This window comes from Erinaceus europaeus, chromosome 9, assembly GCF_950295315.1.
Source record: "Erinaceus europaeus chromosome 9, mEriEur2.1, whole genome shotgun sequence".
Lineage (NCBI taxonomy): Eukaryota > Metazoa > Chordata > Mammalia > Eulipotyphla > Erinaceidae > Erinaceus > Erinaceus europaeus.
This window is the reverse complement of record NC_080170.1, coordinates 112,463,173-112,481,738: the sequence shown is the minus strand read 5'-3', so window position 1 is coordinate 112,481,738 and position 18,566 is coordinate 112,463,173. Positions and strand designations below refer to the sequence as shown.

The 18,566-nt window shown below is 39.8% G+C and overlaps 1 protein-coding gene across 3 annotated transcripts in view; it reads left to right on the top strand.

Annotated features, from left to right (window-relative positions):
• SENP2 (SUMO specific peptidase 2) overlaps positions 1 to 17,507 on the top strand; it is a 41,379-nt gene extending 23,872 nt beyond the window's left edge. For 2 of the 3 annotated variants that reach the window (XM_007519780.2, XM_060198559.1), the window contains 7 exons: positions 2,442 to 2,618; positions 4,573 to 4,704; positions 5,935 to 6,138; positions 8,538 to 8,617; positions 11,686 to 11,770; positions 12,444 to 12,539; positions 16,213 to 17,507. In XM_007519780.2, coding sequence (XP_007519842.1) covers positions 2,442 to 2,618; positions 4,573 to 4,704; positions 5,935 to 6,138; positions 8,538 to 8,617; positions 11,686 to 11,770; positions 12,444 to 12,539; positions 16,213 to 16,275 — 837 coding nt within the window. In that variant the 3' untranslated portion in view covers positions 16,276 to 17,507. The remainder of the gene's footprint in view (positions 1 to 2,441; positions 2,619 to 4,572; positions 4,705 to 5,934; positions 6,139 to 8,537; positions 8,618 to 11,685; positions 11,771 to 12,443; positions 12,540 to 16,212) is intronic. The other variant, XM_060198560.1, reaches the window with a different exon arrangement.
• The last annotated feature ends 1,059 nt before the right edge of the window (positions 17,508 to 18,566 follow it).

Below are 18,566 nucleotides of genomic sequence, written 5' to 3'. Positions count from 1 at the left end.
AGGACCCACTTGAAATACTGGCAATTCTTATGATTAGAATTGGGTTTTCCGGGGGTCGGGCGGTGGCGCAATGGGTTAAGCGCATGTGGCGCAAAGCGCAGGGACCGGTGTAAGGATCCCGGTTCGAGCCCCCGGCTCCCCACCTGCAGGGGAGTCGCTTCACAGGCGGTGAAGCAGGTCTGCAGGTGTCTATCTTTCTCTCCCCTTCTCTGTCTTCCCCTCCTCTCTCCATTTCTCTCTGTCCTATCCAACAACAAATTGCGTCAACAAGGGCAATAATAATAACCACAACGAAGCTACAACAAGGGCAACAAAAGGGGGGAAAAGATGGCCTCCAGGAGCGGTGGATTCATGGTGCAGGCACCGAGCCCAGCAATAACCCTGGAGGAGGGAAAAAAAAAAAAAAAGAATTAGGTTTTCCACTTTCTGACTAAGTCTTCAAATAAGATTTGCCAATTTTAAATAATAGTAGCAAAATGTTTTACTATTTAATACCCCAAAATATATATCCCTAATTTATTTCACGTTAGGTACATAGAAACACTGCAGCTTAGGGGGTGCTTTATATTAATTATTAATGTGATCAAGTCTTACGATTTATTTTTATTTATTAATAAGAAGGAGAGAACCAGAGAAATATCAATCTGGCATATGTGATGCCAGGAATCAAACACATGCTTGCCAGTCTATATTCTACTTTCTCAGAAAACTCCTGGATTGCATTAAGTCAGTGGCAAGTCTTAAGTATTAGAACTTATCCTTCTCAGGCAGAAGTTGAAAAACAAGATCAGAAAACACAAGTAGAACCTAAACTGGAGTTGGTGTATTGCACCAAAGTAAAAGACTCTGGGGTGGGGGTGGGGGGGAGAGAATACAGGTCCAAAAAGGATGACAGAGGACCTAGTGGGGGTTGTATTGTTATATGGAAAACTGGGAAATGCTATGCATGTACAAACTATTGTATTTACTGTCGAATGTAAAGCATTAGTTCCCCTAATAAGGAAATTAAAAAAAAAAAAAAAAAAGAACTTATCCTTCTTTAATGTTTACCATTCCCAGTGATTTAAAGCAAAGCATTTTGTATCTAATGATCATTTATCACCTATAAAGCAAGAACTGAAAGAAGAGGAAGACTAAGCCAGAGAAAAGACTGGGTTGTAGGTGAGGGGTTGGTCCTTGTTGCCTTGCTGACAACTACAGGCTATTTTGATCCTTACTGAGCCTGAAGGTTTTGCTTCCTAAGACCTTGAGGAAGGACCATCCCCTTTTGGGTTCATAGAATCTGAAAGTAAGCTAGATTGAAGTGTGTTGAGGCTAGATCAAAGTTACAGTTCTAAATAAATTTCTTGAGTTTAAATTAATTTGCTTACCAGATAACTTAAATTCAGTATAAAGGGTTACATACCATGAGGAAGAATTTTGTCAGCATCCAGATGCTGATGCAGTTCTATTTATTGAACTGGATGGTGGATACAGAGATGCTAATTTCATAAAAGGCTAATGGATACACTAATGTTTTGTACATTTTTCTACAAGTTAATTTTTTAAATTATGAAATAGAAGGCAGGTTACCTATTATAGCATGGTTTATCCTGCTACAGTTACGGCTTATATAGTTTTCTTTTTTAAAACTTTGCAAAATCTCTTTTGACTATGTTATTTTTAATTGAGATAAGAGAGGAGAAAATACTTTCTACTTCTGGAGTATTCTCTTTTATGGTTGGTAATTTAGGTATCCTGTGAACCTTAAGTCTTGAACTTTTTTCTTTCTTTCTTTCTTTTTATTTTTATTGGGAGGTTAATGGTTTACAGTGCAGTGCAGTTGTTGACATATAGGTGCAATCTCTCATCTCACCAAGCTAGGTGTCTGCAAAACACTGATCCCCACAGTAGGTCCCTCCTCATGGACCAAGTCGTGAACATTTTTATGCGGCCTCTGTCATAGGCACAAGCAGACTTGCTAAACCAGCTTTACTTACTGGACAGATTTTCTTTCCTTCTTTTTACTGGACAGATTTTCTGGTTTTTTTAAATATTTATTTATTTATTCCCTTTTGTTGCCCTTGTTTTATTGTTGTAGTTATTATTGTTGTCATCATTGTTAGATAGGACAGAGAGAAATGGAGAGAGGAGGGGAAGACAGAGAGGGGAGAGAAAGATAGACACCTGCAGACCTGCTTCACCACCTGTGAAGCGACTCCCCTGCAGGTGGGGAGCCAGTGCTCGAACTGGGATCCTTACATCAGTCCTTGTGCTTTGTGCCACCTGCGCTTAACCCGCTGCGCTACAGCGCGACTCCCTGGACAGAATTTCTAATTCTATTTTCTTTCAAAACATTTCATGTTGTATGTGTATTTATTTATATCATGTTGTATGTGTATTTATTTATATGTGCATGTATAGAACACGTTAGTAGAATGTAAACTTTTTTTTCTGATTAGAGAAGGGGACACCAGCTAGAACCTGACTTATCTGAAGAAGTGTCAGCTCGACTCCGCTTGGGCAGTGGAAGCAATGGCTTACTCAGAAGGAAATCATCCATACCTGAGACAAGAGAGAAAAACTGCTTAGCTAAAGAGAGGGATAAAAGGACGGATGACCTTCATGAACTTACAGAGGTATTTTTTTTTTTTATGTTGAACAGAATAAGAGATATGCTTTTTAAAAAAAATTTATTTATTCATTAATTTCCTTATGTTGCCCTTGTTTTATTGTTGTAGTTATTGTTGTCGTCGTTGTTGGGTAGGACAGAGAGAGATAGAGGAAGGCAGAGAGGGAGAGAAAGATAGACACCTGCAGACCTGCTTCACCGCTTGGACTTCCCTGCAGGTGGGGAGCTAGGGCTCGAACCAGTATCCTTATGCCGGTCCTTGAACTTTGCGCCACCTGCACTTAACCTGCTGTGCTACCGCCTGACTCCCGAGATATGCTTTTTAATCTTTACTCAAGACAAATTAATGTTTTATTTTGAGGAGTCTCTACCGGCTAGGGATGAATATATGAAAGAAATCTGACACAAGGGCTGTTCAGACACTGGCTACTCTGATCATTAGTAATCTGTGAGGATGGAATAAGAGATCAGATTAATGTGTAATAAATGTGAGTAAATATCATTAGCTTATGGATTTTTTTTTTTTATCAGCTCAGCTCTGGCTTCCGGTAGTATGGAGAATTGAACCTGGGACTTTGGAGCCTCAGGCATGAGAGTCTCTTTGTATAACCGTTATACTATCTTCATCCTAGATTCTTTTTCTAACCTTCAAATATTTGGGGTTTTGTAACATGGGCCTGGCATACGGAATAGATTCACTGAACTTCTTTTAAGTGATTATGATTTCCTCAATTGCTCTTTTTCATTGATTACTATATTTGGAATTAGGAAAAATAAATAGAAAAGAAAGAAAATGAGTGTAGGTAGAAAAAAAATCTCATCTTGACTCACCCTTATCTTTAGTAGGTGAGGTCTCTATTCGGTAAATATCTCTTGTGCATACAGTATCACTGGGCATAAAGAGACTTACCCCTAAAATAGCAAAATTATAGTCTAGTAGAGCAATAGTAAAAATGTTTAGATCCACATCATTTTATTGAGTTTATAGACTCAGCCAATAGTGTAAGTATGTTTTTACTCTCTCTACCTTTTTTTTTTTTTTTTTTACCAGAGCACTGCTCAGCTCTGGTTTATGGTGATGCGGGGGGATTGAACCTGAGACTTTGGAGCCTCAGGCACGAGAGTCTCCTTGCATAACCATTATAGCTATCTACCCCGCCTTATTGGTACCTTTTTAAACTGTTGCAGCCATCTATTCAATGAGGCTTCTGCTAGACTGCTGCTGGGTTTGCCGTTTCTGCCTATTTTAAATCGTTCTCTTTATGTCAAAAATGTATGATCCCTTATTTGTTCTAATTTTTCTTATTTTGTTGTGTTAAAATAAACGTTTAGGAGGTAAGTAGTAGCAGTCTGAAATACCTTATAATTTTATGAAGAAAGTAAAGGCTAGGGCTTTAAATACTCCTGGGGTGAATTATTGACTCTGCTACTTAATAATCCCATGATGGTGAGCATGGAACCTAAGTCCGCTGAGGTAACATGCTCCAAATTATGGAATTAAAAAAAAAAAAAGTGACTTCTTTTGTGAAGTAGCAATAATCCTTTCCTCACAAACAAGGGTTTATGATGTATTTCAAGCATTTGGTACCATATTTAGCTTGCAGTGCTGAAGAAATAGTAGTGGGACAGTAGTTGAAACTTACTTTAAATATAAATATTATCATGAAGTTATTGTTCTAAAAGCTAATAAGTGCAGTGATTTTCATAATATTAGTGTGATTGCTTTGTAGTCTCAATTTAAATCTTTTCATAATTTAGTTCACTACGTTGATTACATGTTTTTCTTAAGGGTCAAGTATTACAAAAACTGAAAAGCTTTTTTCAGTCTTAGACCTTCAGTATCTGGTAGTAGTTCTATATTAAAATATTATAAAAAGTGAAAAGCTTTTTTCAGTCTTAGACCTTCAGTATCTGGTAGTAGTTCTATATTAAAATAGCATTATCTGAAATTTATAATTCAGGACATGGAAAAGGAAATTAGTAATGCCCTAGGCCATGGCCCACAGGATGAAATCTTAAGTAGTGCTTTCAAACTGCGAATCACTCGAGGAGATATCCAGACCTTGAAGAACTATCACTGGCTCAACGATGAAGTAAGTTGACCAATACACACACACACATGCCCCCTCTCTCTCTCTCTCTCTCTCTCTCCCCTGCCTCTGATTGTCATTGTGGTTAGCCATTTACTATCCTTAACCAAAATGAATTCTACCCAATTACTTTTAGATTTGTTTAAAACAAATAACACCTTAGATCTTTTATATATATATATGAAAAGCTAATTCTCATTGTCACTGTTAAATGAGTCTCTTCTGCATCTGTGCTTAATTTCATCTATCCTTCATTTACTCTGATCGTCCATGACACTTTTTCATAAGCCTTGGGAGCAGCTGCTGAATGGAAGGAAGCAGTAAATGTTACTTTATTTTAGATGAATTTTTATAGGAGCCATTTACATTTTTCAGCAGTAAAGAGCTATCCTGTTTGTTATAGATCTCTTATCTCATTTGAATGATAACTATAAAAATCTGCCTAAGCTATCTATGTTTATTCTTACAAAGTAAGCTGGCTCTTAGTTCTTCCCGGCTTTCCCATTGGTTCTTTGACCAACTGAGCAGTATTTATTCTTTGTTTGTTTCCTCCCTTATCACCCTAGTGACAATTGATATATAAATACATTCTTTATGCTTTTCTTTATAATGTAATGTGTCTTCCAGTTAACATTTTAATTATTATGATTTAGATATATAAGTAAAACCTTTCTAGCATTTTGCTCGTTTGCTGTTTGATTTTATTTATTTTTGTCATCACTGGGACTTCACTGCTCTGGGATGACTTTTGTCAGATAGAGACAAAAACAAAGATGCAGAGAGAGAATGGAAAAGCCCACAGCACAGCTGCCTCCTCCAGTCCAGGGGTGCTGGGCTTCAACCAGGGCTGCACATGTGGGAAAGATGCGCACTGTTCAGGGGGCCCATTTTGCCAGCCAAAGCTGACTTTCAGCCGGGCCTTCCATGTACTTTTTGTGTGATGCAGTTGCGTACGCCTTCTTATTGTTGCAGACTTTCTCCCTAGACTTCTTCTCTTGTCTGTTTTACTCTACCATCTCCCAGGTACGATTTCATTTCTTGTTTATCTCTTCCACTTCGTACCTATAATTTTTTTTTTATTTTCTGTCATGGACAACCTCTTTATCACTTTCATTAGTACCCTTCCTCCTTTGAGTAAGTTAATCTTGTAGTTCTCCATAGTCCAGCTAGGAATAAATTTGGTTTCAGTAATGTTCTTGGCAAGTTCTGATATTTATGCTTTTGCTATTATAGGTCATTAATTTTTACATGAATCTTCTAATGGAAAGAAATAAAAAACAAGGCTATCCGACACTTCATGCATTCAGCACTTTCTTCTATCCTAAATTAAAGTCTGGGGGTTATCAAGCAGTGAAAAGATGGACCAAAGGAGTTAATCTCTTTGAACAAGAACTTATTCTAGTGCCTATTCATCGTAAGGTCCATTGGAGCCTGGTGGTGAGTTGAGAGGTTTGATTGTTAGACTGTTAGATAACGGCCATTGTCTTTGTCTTTCTTTTGCTGGGGCTATCACTGGGGCTTGGCACCTGCATCACAAATCCACTGCTCCTGGAGTGGATTGTTTTTTGTCCTCCCTTATCACCCTAGTGACTATTGACATATAAATACATTCTTTACGTTTTACTTTATAAATGTAATATGTCTTCCAGTTAATATTTTAACTGGTACAATTTAGATATGTAAGTAAAATCTATCATTTTGCTTGTTTGCTATTTATATTGTTGCCCTCGTTGTTGTTGTTATTGTTGCCATTGCTGTTGTTGTTGGATAGGACAGAGAGAAATCCAGAGAGGAGGGGGAAGACAAAAATGGGGAGAGAGAGATAGACACCTGCAAACCTGCTTCACCACTTGTGAAGCGACGCCACTGCAGGTGGGGAGCTGGGGGCTGGAACCGGGGTCCTTATCTCAATCCCTGTGTTTCACACCGTGTGTGTTTAACCACCTGACCCCTGGACATTTTCTTTTCTTTTCTTTTTAATATTTATTTATTTATTTATTCCCTTTTGTTGCCCTTGGTGTTGTAGTTATTATTGTTGTCGTCACTGTTGGATAGGACAGAGATAAATGGAGAGGGGAGGGGAAGACAGAGAGGGGGAGAGAAAGATAGACACCTGCAGACCTGCTTCACCGCCTGTGAAGCGACTCCCCTGCAGGTGGGGAGCCGGGGGCTCGAACTAGGATCCTTACACCCGTCCTTGTGCTTTGTGCTACCTGCACTTAACCCACTGCGCTACAGCCCGACTCCCGGCCATTTTCTTAAATAATGAAGACTATACCTTTTTTAGTCTGCCTGGTGAAAGTCTAGTTGTGCATGTAAAGCATACTCTTTTTATTTATTTATAAAATAAAAAATATCAACAAGACCATAGCATAAGAGGATATAGTCTTCATTATTATTTAAGAAAATGGCCAGGGGCCAGGTGGGTAAGCACACATGGTGCGAAGCACAAGGATGGGGGTAAGGATCCCCATCCTGCCACCAGAGTTCCATATCCCATCCCTCCATTAAAAACTTTCCTTTTTTTTTTTTTAAAAAAGATTTTATTTATTTATTAATGAGAAACATAGGAGGAGAGAGAAAGAGCCAGACATCACTCTGGTACATGTGTTGCTGGGGATTGAACTCAGGACCTCATGCTTGAGTGACCAATGCTTTATCCACTATGCCATCTCCCGGACCACCATTAAAAGCTTTCCTATTCTTTATCCCTCTGGGAGCATGGACCATCACTATGGGGTGCAGAGGGTGGAAGGTCTGGCTTCTGTAATTGCTTCTCCACTGGACATGGGTGTTGACAGGTCAATCCATACTCCCAGCCTGTCCCTATCTTTCTCTAGTGGGGCAGGGCTCTGGAAAGGTGGGAGGGACTCCAGGACATATTGGTGAGGTTGTCTTGTTCAGGGAAGTCAGATTGTTGTCATAGTGGCATCTGCAACTTGGTGGCTGAAAAGCAGTAAGATATAAAGCAGAACAAATTGTTTAGTAATCAGGAACCTATAGGCAAGACTATAGCAGATGAGATTTGGGGTCTCCATTTTGGAAAGAGCTGGTAGGTCTATTTTAGGTATATTCCAAGAGGCCCATGACTTTACTACTTTCTGGTAAGGCATAATCTGTAGAGTTCCTGTTTGAGCCTGAGTTGGATAACTTTGGAAACTAGAATTCTCTGTAAAGGAGGCACATTCTTACTTTCAACACATAGGGTATTTTTGTTGTTATTGCTGCTGTTTTAATGTTACCTGTTAATTTTTTTTTACATAATAATATAGTTTTACTGTCAAATGTATAAGAAAAAAATCATCATTCTCATGTTTCAGTAAACAAGTTTCTAGGTCTTTCATTGGAAATAGATATAATTTTATAGAAATTAAGCTCATGGGAGTCGGGCAGTAGCACAGCGGGTTAAACGCATGTGGCGCAAAGCGCAAGGACCGGCATAAGGATCCCGGTTTGAGCCCCCGACTCCCCACCTGCAGGGGGGTCACTTCACAGGCGGTGAAGCAGGTCTGCAGGTGTCTAATCTTTCTCTCCCCATCTTCCCCTCCTCTCTCCATTTCTCTCTGTCCTATTCTGCAACGACGACATCAATAACAACAACAATAATAACTACAACAACAATGAAAAAAAAGGGCAGCAAAAGGGAAAAATAAATATTAAAAAATTTTTTTAAGAAATTAAGCTCATATCTGTGCCATTTTTAAAAAACCTATCTTAGAAATTTGTTCGTGTTGTTACATGTGTTGAATTTTTTAGAAGATACTTTAATTTTTAGACATGAAAGTCTCACCTCTCTCCTGACTGAGGTGTTTCTGGATGTTGTTTTTCTATTATAGGTGATAGACCTAAGGAAAAAGTGTCTGAAGTACCTGGATTCTATGGGGCAAAAGGGGCACCGGATCTGTGAGATTCTTCTGTAAGTAAAGGTTACAACTTCTTGTTGCCTAGTTCTGTACTTATTGGGCGAGTTACCTAATACTAGGAGGCTCTAGTCAGTGGTAGGTGAATATGTAGTGAAGATTATCTTCTCTGTTGTTCAGGACTTGAAACATAATTTATTCTAAAAGAAACAACCTAGTATATTACTTTACCTGTTAAGTCTTGTTTAGTGACATCATGGAAAACAAGCTTGTCATGTGTTATAATGCAATATATCTTATTTGAATCTTTGGATTTTGAATTAGATTTCCGTGGGATTGATACATTATTCTTCAAGTTCTAAAGAATTTTGTTTGGAAGTATTATTATTATTTTTAAATTCTCTTTTTTCACTCACACTTTTTTTTTCACTCACTACCTTATTATTAGAATGTTTCTATATTTACATAAAGAAATAAAGCAATACAACAATTTGGACAATTAATCTTAACTTACTTGAGGTTTAATGCCACTGGGGAAAGGACAAGTAGTACTGACTTTTCACTATAGGCTATTGTTACCCAAAACTTTTATTACAGATACGTAGTTTTTTTGTGTTTTTTTTTGTGTTTTTTTTTTTGCCTCCAGGGTTATCGCTGGGGCTCGTTGCCTGCACTAGGAATCCACTGTGGACATTTAGGTTTTCAGTTTTTTTTGATAGGACAGAGAGAAATGGAGAGAGGAGCGGAATAGAGGGAAGGAGAGAGAAAGACACCTGCAGACCTGTTTCACCACTTGTGAAGCGACTCCCCTGCAGGTGGGGAACCAAGGGCTCAAACTGGGATCCTTGCTCTTCATACTACATGTGCTTAACCCGGTGCGCCACCACCCAGCTCCCATAATTTTTTTTTTTTTTTCTTCTTACCAGACCACTACTCAGCTCTCACTACTCAGCTCTGGCTTATGGTGTTTTGCAGGATTGAACCTGGAACCTCAGAGCCTCAGGCATGAGAGTCTTTTTGCTTAACCATTATGCTATCTCCCCCTAACTTACAGTCATAATTTTTTTTCTTTTTCCTCCCCATTACCATCTTCCCACTCAAAACTGTAATTTTTCTGTGACATACTAGGGTATAATTATTTTTTTGGATTAGGAAAAAAAAACAACGCAAACATAAAGGTGCCTAAAGCAATCAGAAACTGAAAGTGTGTTCATATATGTGTGTGTGTGTGTGTGTTATAAAGTATTTTTATTGTCTTCCTTTATGTATTGGATAGAGACAGCCAGAGATCGAGAACGCAGGGAGAGACAGAGAGACAGACACCTGCAGACCTGCTTCGCCACTTGTGAAGCCCCCCCCCCGCAGGTGGGGAGTGGGGGTTTGAACCTGCATCCTTGTGCATTGTAACATACACGCTCAACCAGGTGTGCCACCACCTGGCCCCTGTATGTTTAATTAATTTACATGTATATATATGAACACACTTTGATTTTCCAATTGCCTCAGGTACCTTTATGTTTGTTTTGTTTTTTTCTAATCCAAGAAGTCAGTTAGGATTCATACATTTCCTTTTTTTATTTTTAAGTAATTTTTTCTAGTGAGATAATGCCATTGTGCATATATAACAGAAATTCACTATTTCTATGGAGTATATATCTCTGGTGTTTTTTTTTAAGTGACTAATTTTTTTTAAACATTTATTCCCTTTTGTTGCCCTTGTTGTTTATTGTTGTAGTTGTTATTGATGTCATCATTGTTGGATAGAACAGAGAGAAGTGGAGAGGAGGGGAAGACGGAGAGAGGGAGAGAAAGACAGATACCTGCAGACCTGCTTCACCGCCTGTGAAGTGATTCCCCTGCAGGTGGGGAGCCGGGGCTCGAACCGGGTTCCTTACTCTGGTCCTTGTGCTTTGTGCCACATGCACTTAACCCACTACACTACCGCCCGACTCCCTTAAGTGACTAATATTATCCAGCTCTCCAGATGGCTATTAAATGTGACCCATACACCGGCATTCCACTAGGCCACTCGGCTACATTCTCAGTTAAATCAGTATCATCCTAATGAAAATCAGTTCTTGGAAAGCAAAAATCTTAGATATTTTAGTGGCTTGTGATCTTCTAAAGTGTAACATCATTGTGATTTAATAGTGGTTTACAAAATGATGACATTACAGGGGCAGCGTTCCACATCACAGCCACCATCATCAGCAGTAACCACCGCGGCTATTATAGACTTCCGGAGAGTTTGCAGTTTGGCTACTTTTATTTTTATTTTTTTTTTATTTATTTCTTTATTGGGGAATTAATGTTTTACATTCAACAGTAAATACAATAGTTTGTACATGCATAACATTCCCCAGTTTCCCATTTAACAATACAACCCCCACTATGTCATCTATCATCCTTCATGGACCTGTATTTTTCTTATTGCAGGTTTTCAAACATGTACTTCATTTTTCTTTAGTCTCTTAATTTAGAATTGTCTCCCCCCCCCCATTTTTTTATCCATTAGCAGTGACTTTTTGATTTTTGTTGTCTATTTTTAAGAAAGAAAAATAAATTGTAGTGTACTTTAAAAGTAGAATAAAGGGGGCCAGGTGGTAGTGCACTGAGTTAGTACACACAGCGTGAAGCGCAAGGACCAGCTAAAGGATCCCCATTTGAGACCCCGGCTCCCCACCTGTAGGGACGGTCTACAGTGAAGCAGGTCTGCAGGTATCTATCTTTCTCTCTTCTTTTCTTATCTTCCCCTCCTCTCTCAACTTCTCTCTGTCCTATCCAACATAGCAACAACAACAATGGAAGAAAGATGACCTGCCAGAAGCAGTGAATTTGTGGTGCAGGCACCAAGCCCCAGAGATAACCCTGGAGACAAAAAAATAAATAAATAAAAATAAAATACATTTTCATATGGTGTTAGGGTGGAGTAAAGAACTAGAAGAATGCATAGCATAAATAGCTGTAACTTCCAGAATGGTTATTAGGGGGTACTGTGCATAATTTAAAATAGGCATGGCAATTTTGTGTCTGTTCAAACACCATGAAGTTCTTTGTAACCATAGAGGTACATTTCCACGGGTATTCATCAATTTATTTATTTTTGTTTTTGTTTTTGTTTTAGTCAGTATTTACAGGATGAAAGTAAGACCAAAAGAAATATTGATCTGAATCTCCTGGAGTGGACCCATTATAGCATGAAGCCACAAGTGAGTGATGACGGTTTGTTTGAAATACGTTGTTACTTGTACTCATAAGAATGGATTAAATAGACTCGATTTCCTCCCTCCATTGACTCATCCCCTAGTCATGCTTGTGCAGCACTAGAGACCAGACTTGAGACCGGCGCTTCTAAGCCTGGTGCTGTCTGCTGCATCATGCCCTGGGCCTTGAAGCTGCTGTTATTTTAGGTACTGAATGTTAAACCTCTGACAGTTTGTTATGGGTTTGTCTAAGAAGAACTGAGAGATAGAAGGCTCACTATGCTTTTCAGTTATGAAAAATATTTTCTACGTGGTCACATCCTCCATGTTGTGGTTAGAATCTTTATACCACATAGAGACTATGTCTGTTTGTCTAACACCAGACTTAACATAAACTATAAGGATAAATCCACAGCTCCTGGGTGGCTTCCTCCTCCCTCCCCTTTTCTTTTTTCCTTTGAGAGATAAAGATACCTGCAGACCTACCTTGATAAGCCTCTCTCCTGCAGGTGAGGAACTGGGGCGTGAACGCGGATTAACTGGGTACGCCACCACCTGGGCCTTAATTTTTTAAAATTAATCCCTTATAATACTCTTTGCCCTTGTAATAACTAAAAAAAAAAATCCAAAGAAGTGTGTGTTTGATGAAAATCATTGTTTTTTGTGGTTTATTTTTTAGGAAATTCCTCAACAGTTGAATGGGAGTGACTGTGGAATGTTTACTTGTAAATATGCAGATTATATCTCTAGAGACAGACCTATCACATTCACTCAGGTGAGTGAAAATGCCACTTCATCTGCTCGCTTGGCACTAAATGTTTAAGATAAACCAAGTATCTTCCCGTGCGAGGTACAAATTAAACTCTTAAGTGATTGAAAGCTTTGCTGTTGTTGCTGCTGCTACTACTATTACTATTTTTGTTGTTGAATAACAGAACACTGCTCAACTCTGGCTTTTGGTGCTGAAGGGGACTGAGCCAGTGACCTGGAAGCCTCAGGCTTCAGAGTCTGTTTGCATAACTGTTATACTGTCTTCCCCCACTGCTACTATTATTATTGTAAACCTTGAAGATAACTGTTCTATTCTTACTGACATCAACTTTCATCACTACATATGCTCTTTGGTTTATTATCTTTGGTCACCAGTGGAGAACTTTGCGTATTTCAGAGCTCCATAGTCACTCGTTTCTGATGTTACTGATATTTTTTAGTCAAAAGAGATACGTTAGAATGTGTAATGGCAAGGAAAAATGAGATACGTTAGAACGTGTAATGGCAAGGAAAAATGAGGCGTTATGTGAACTTAAGCTGTAGGTCTAAGGTGTAACTGTGAATGCTTTCCCTTGTGCTCTCCAAGACTTACATTTGAGTAGAAATTCAAATGTGTCGGAATATGTGCAGTGGCCAGAAAGCTGGATTTACAAGCATGCCAAGTTTGATCCCTGCCATTGCATGTGCCAGAATGATGTTCTGCTTTACTTTCTTTCACTACTAATTATATATATATCGAGAACTTTGGGGAATTTAGCGGATTCTCAACCGAACCTTTTTGTACAAAAGAAGACAACTCTTGTTAAAATACATTTTTTCTTATTTATTTTTGCCACAGGGTTATCACTGGGGCTCAGTGCCTGCACAACTTCACCACCCCTAGTGGCAGCCCCTCTTTTTTTTTTTCACCTGATAGAGTGTTGTGGGGGAGGCAGCTGAAGAGCTGCCCACTGCTCGTGAAGCTTCCCCCCTTCAGGTAGGACCTGGGCTTATCCCGGAGTCTTTGCACATGGTGCTTTGTGCGCTCTACCAGTGTCACCACCACCTGGCCCAGACATATTTCTCTTAGACTTTATTTTGATAAGTGTTGTCTTCCAAATTGTCCTTTTTTCCCCTTACTGTCACCACAGTTATCCCTAGAACTCTGGCCTACATGATGGATCCACTGCTCCTGATGGCCATCTCCCCCTCTTTCTTTTGTTGTTAGAGACAGAGAGAAATTGAGAGGCTGAGGGAGAGAAAGAGCAGGAGAGAAAGAGGCCTGCGGCACTGTCTCACCTTTTGTGAGGCTTCTCCCCTCCCCACCAGATAGGGGAAGTAATGGCAATAACAAATACAAACCAGAGTTCCTATCTTAACAATAGTAGATGCTGACTAGAATTTCTTTATTTTGTTTGTTGGATGACAACCAAGAGGGAAGAGGAAGACAGAGAGGCACCTGCAGCCCAGCTTTACTGCTGGAGAAGCTCCCCCCTGGGGGCATGAACCCATGCCCTTGTGCACAGTAACGTGTGTGGTTTACTGGGTGCACCACTGCTCAGCCGACAAATCAAACTTCTTGAGTACTAGAATAACCCCATTCCAAGCTTTTTTTTTTTTAATTTATTTATTCCCTTTTGTTGCCCTTGTTGTTTTATTGTTGTAGTTATTATTGTTGTTGTCGTTGTTGGATAGGACAGAGAGAAATGGAGAGAGGAGGGGAAGACAGAGAGGAGGAGAGAAAGATAGACACCTGCAGACCTGCTTTACCGCTTGTGAAGCGACTCCCCTGCAGGTGGGGAGCCGGGGTTCGAACCGGGATCCTTATGCCGGTCCTTGTGCTTTGCGCCACCTGCGCTTAACCCGCTGCGCTACAGCCTGACTCCCCCATTCCAAGCTTTTAAGCAACATGAAATAATAAGGCTCCCCATACTGAATTAATTATCATTCTAATTTTTAAAGTACTTCTTATTCAGCAGTTTTACCGAGAAACACACATTGCTTTTTCATTATTATAATAAAATTCTGAGCTATTTAATGAAATTTGCTAGCCCTGTGTGAGGACTTTGTAGACCTCTCCATATAAGAATGCATGTGATTCTCAGTTTATAATAAAGTGACATAACACTTTATAGTAAGACACAAGGAAAACCTCCAGGGTATGGACTGAATCCATCTGAAGGAGGACAAGTCGAGTTATAGGAGATTTCAGATTTGTTTTGTGTTGCTGCTTCAAAAACTGGCCCAAGTAATAGCAGTTAAAGCAGAATGATATAAAAATGAAAGCATCTCATTCTTTGATGCTTCTGCATCAAAAGTTGTTATCTGAAACTCATGAGATTTGAACAGGAGAAGTTGCTTCAAATCTGGCTTCTCATTGGCAATATACAACAAATTGGTAGAGCAGAAAGAAGTTTATGGATATTTAAAATTTAAATAGAGATGATCATTTCCACAAGCAAAATGTTCATGTCTGACTGTTTTGATGACATATAATAACAGGAGCTACCTATTGTGCTACTACCTAGGTATTTTCACTATTAATGCATGTTTTAAGATTTGATCAAAGCACTGCTCAGCTCTGAACCTGGGACTCTGAAGCCTCAGGCATGAAAGTCTTTTGCATAACTGTTATGCTTATTTCCCCAGACCCTTTTTTTTTTTAAATATTTATTTATTTTACCTTTTTGTTGCCCTTGTTTTTTATTGTAGTTATTATTTTTATTGTCATCGTTATTGGATAGGACAGAGAGAAATGGAGAGAGGAGGGGAAGACAGAGAGGGGGAGAAAGATAGACACCTGCAGACCTGCTTCACCACCTGTGAAGCGACTCCCCTGCAGGTGGGGAGCCGGGGGCTCGAACCGGGATCCTCATGCTGGTCCTTGTGCTTTGCACCATGTGTGCTTAATTCACAGCACTACCGCCCGGCTCCCTCCCCAGACCCTTTTTATGGTTTCATGAGTGTGTGTATCACAATGTTTAAAAAAAAAAAAAGAGGTCCTGGGGTAGCGTAGCGGGTTAAATGCATGTGGCTCAAAGCGCAAGGACTGGCATAAGGATCCCGGTTCGAGGGGCCAGGTGGTGGCACACCTGGTTAAGTGCACATGTTACAGTGTGCAAGGACCTGGGTTCAAGCCCCTGGTCCCCACCTGCAGAGGGAAAGCTTCACAAGTGGTGAAGCAGGGCTGCAGGTGTCTCTCTGTCTCTCTACCTTTCTGTCTCCCTCTTTCTTCTCAATTTCTGGCTGTTTCTATCCAAAAAAAATTAAGATAATAAAAAAAAATTTTTTTTTAAAGGATCCTGGTTCGAGCCCCCGGCTCCCCACCTGTAGGGGAGTCCCTTCACAGTCGGTGAAGCAGGTCTGCAGGTGTCTTCCCCTCCTCTCTCCATTTCTCTCTGTTCTATCCAACAACGACGACATCGATAACAACAATAATAACTACAACAATAAAACAACAAGGGCAACAAAAGGAGGGGAAAAAGCAAATTAAAAAAATTTTTTTTTTTTTAAATGAGGTCCCAAGTTAACTAAGGAGACAAATGCCTGATGATGCAGAGTCTTTGAAAAAACTCCTAAGTATCCAGTATTCAAATGAGTGTTTGGTACAAAGTGAGTTGGGCCCTGGCTGCTCTATTGCTTTGATAATTCTCTTCTTTCAGTTTACCTAATGTTTACGTTGTCTGGATTCTCTACAGAACCAGATGCCTCTCTTCCGGAAGAAGATGGTATGGGAAATCCTTCATCAGCAATTGCTGTGAAAATGCCCTGCTGTTCCCTTTAGCTGCTGGTGGTTCGTTCATGGACAGATGTCTCCATATACCTCATGCACCGTGGGTTGAAAAGTCCCTTTGTCACTTCTGTTCTCTCACAGGCACTGAGTTGGCAAGTGTGTGACGGCCCCTCACTGTACTTGACGTGCGGGAGGGGAACTTGTAACCCTGGTGTAAGACTGTGCCTGCTCAGAGCCTTGGACAATTCAACCCACACAGAACAAACACTAATTAATACTTTTTTTTTTTTAAAGTTTTTTTTTTCCCTATGAATGTGGGAAATGCAAGATTTTATTATATGATTTTTTTTTTTCTGTGTGTTTGTTCATGTGTATTCATTCACTCACTCATTTCAGATATGAGCGGCGGTCATGTCCTACTGCTCTTTTACAGTTAACTCTAAATTACTTATTTGAATTATTTATTTCTAAAAAGAATGTTAATCAAGCTGCCACTCCCTGCTGAAGATCAGGAGGGTAATCAGTTGGGGGAAGAAGGAAGTGTTCACTTCTTTAATGCTGGAGCAGTAACTGCCAACTTGAAGCTGGAGGTCTTACTTTCCTTGATGCTTGAGAATGCTGGGAAAGCACTGGTGTGGGGATCTCAGTGCTCTATAGAGGAAGTCTGACAGCGTCGGCATGGGGTGGACCTCTAGCCAAGGAACTCCGCCTATCCAAGAGGTCAGTCTTCAGGAGACTGTCATGGTCATTCTAAACTAGACTTCCTAACTTCCTGGAAATGAGGTGACTTAGCTACTCTTGAAACTGGATTTGACATAACTGTAAAACCTGTATCATCATATACATCCCAGATCTGGTTGAATTTAAAATGCAGACTTGTGAGGGCTGGCCTGAACTATGTATTTCAGAAGATACTATTCAATTTAAAGCTATTTTTTCTCAAAGGTTTTTTTTTTTATATATATAAAGCTGAAATTAAGTTTTATACTCATTAGGATGTCCATTCACCTCTCTCCTCCCACCCCCACCCTACTTGCCCCACTGGGATTTGTGGAAGAAAGTTTACCACTTGGCTCTGCGATTGCCAGTTATACAATAGTCTATTTTGCATATGAAAGTTTGTATTTTTTTGTTCATTAAAAACTTTACAGATGTTACAAAATTTTAATTTCAGAAGATTGAGAGTTGGTCAGAACATATTTTGCAAGATCTAGTGCCTAGTGTTGCTTTTCCAATGTAATAAAAGGTTGTCTGGCAGAACCTGAAAAGTATATGCTGAAATGATTTCTAGCCCTTGTTAAACCTCCAAAGCTTATCCTGCTACACAAAAGCAAGAGGTAAAGTTAGACAAGCTGGGCATGTATTAGCTATGGACTAACGTGTGCCATGGAGTGCCTAAACTGCTGGTCAAAGAGGCAGTTCTGCTACAACCAGTTTCCCCAATGATGCTTGAAAGTATTGGTCTGGGACCTGGAGCAGATCTGGCATGGAGTCAGTAGTGCAGATTGAAAACTGCTGTGCCTACTTGCTGGCCAAACCAGAGGCCACATACTTCAGTGATGATTAGAGTGAGCTCTTTGTGCTTATGTCCCTGAAGTCAAGACAGAACAGAGAATCCTTCCTGCAGCCCCTGTTCTCCCCAGGGCTCCTGGGTCTGTGACGGTGTGTCAGGATGATGCAGCTGGATAACCAAAAGAAATTTGCAGATATTTCCACGCCAGCATTACGTTCCTGCTGGCATTGGTAGGTTTCACTTGAGAGTTTAGTACCTTGGTGGAGACATGGTGCGGGGGGTGGTGTGTGTCTCATAGTAGGAATGGCAGTTTGTATTTTGTCCAAATGAATGAGTGTGTGTGTGTGTGTGTGTGTGTGTGTGTAATGTATGTGTACTATAAGTATTTGAGAGACTTTTTAAAGTAGCTTTCAATGAATGTATACTCTTCAGGATGCCCTTAACAAATTCCCAGGACATAATGAAATTGGTAAGAGCAAAGAGTTAAGTAGAGAGTAGCATTCTGAGTTCCTGAATTGGAGATACCAAAGATCATGCTTAACTGTGTACTGACATATCTCTCTTGGTATGGAAAAATACTATTTATGAGCAGAGCTAAGCTGTCAGGTAATTTAAAAAAGATAATGGTTAATAAATAGACGTGTGTGTGTGTGTGTGTGTGTGTGTGTGTGTGTGTGTGTAGTGGTTCGGAAGTCTGAAAAGGTATAGCGAATCATGTTGTGGTCATAGGTAAATCTCTTACGAGATTGGGCGTGTTCAGGGTGGTATGGCCATAGACAGGTAATCTCTTCTGAAGACAGAGAAAG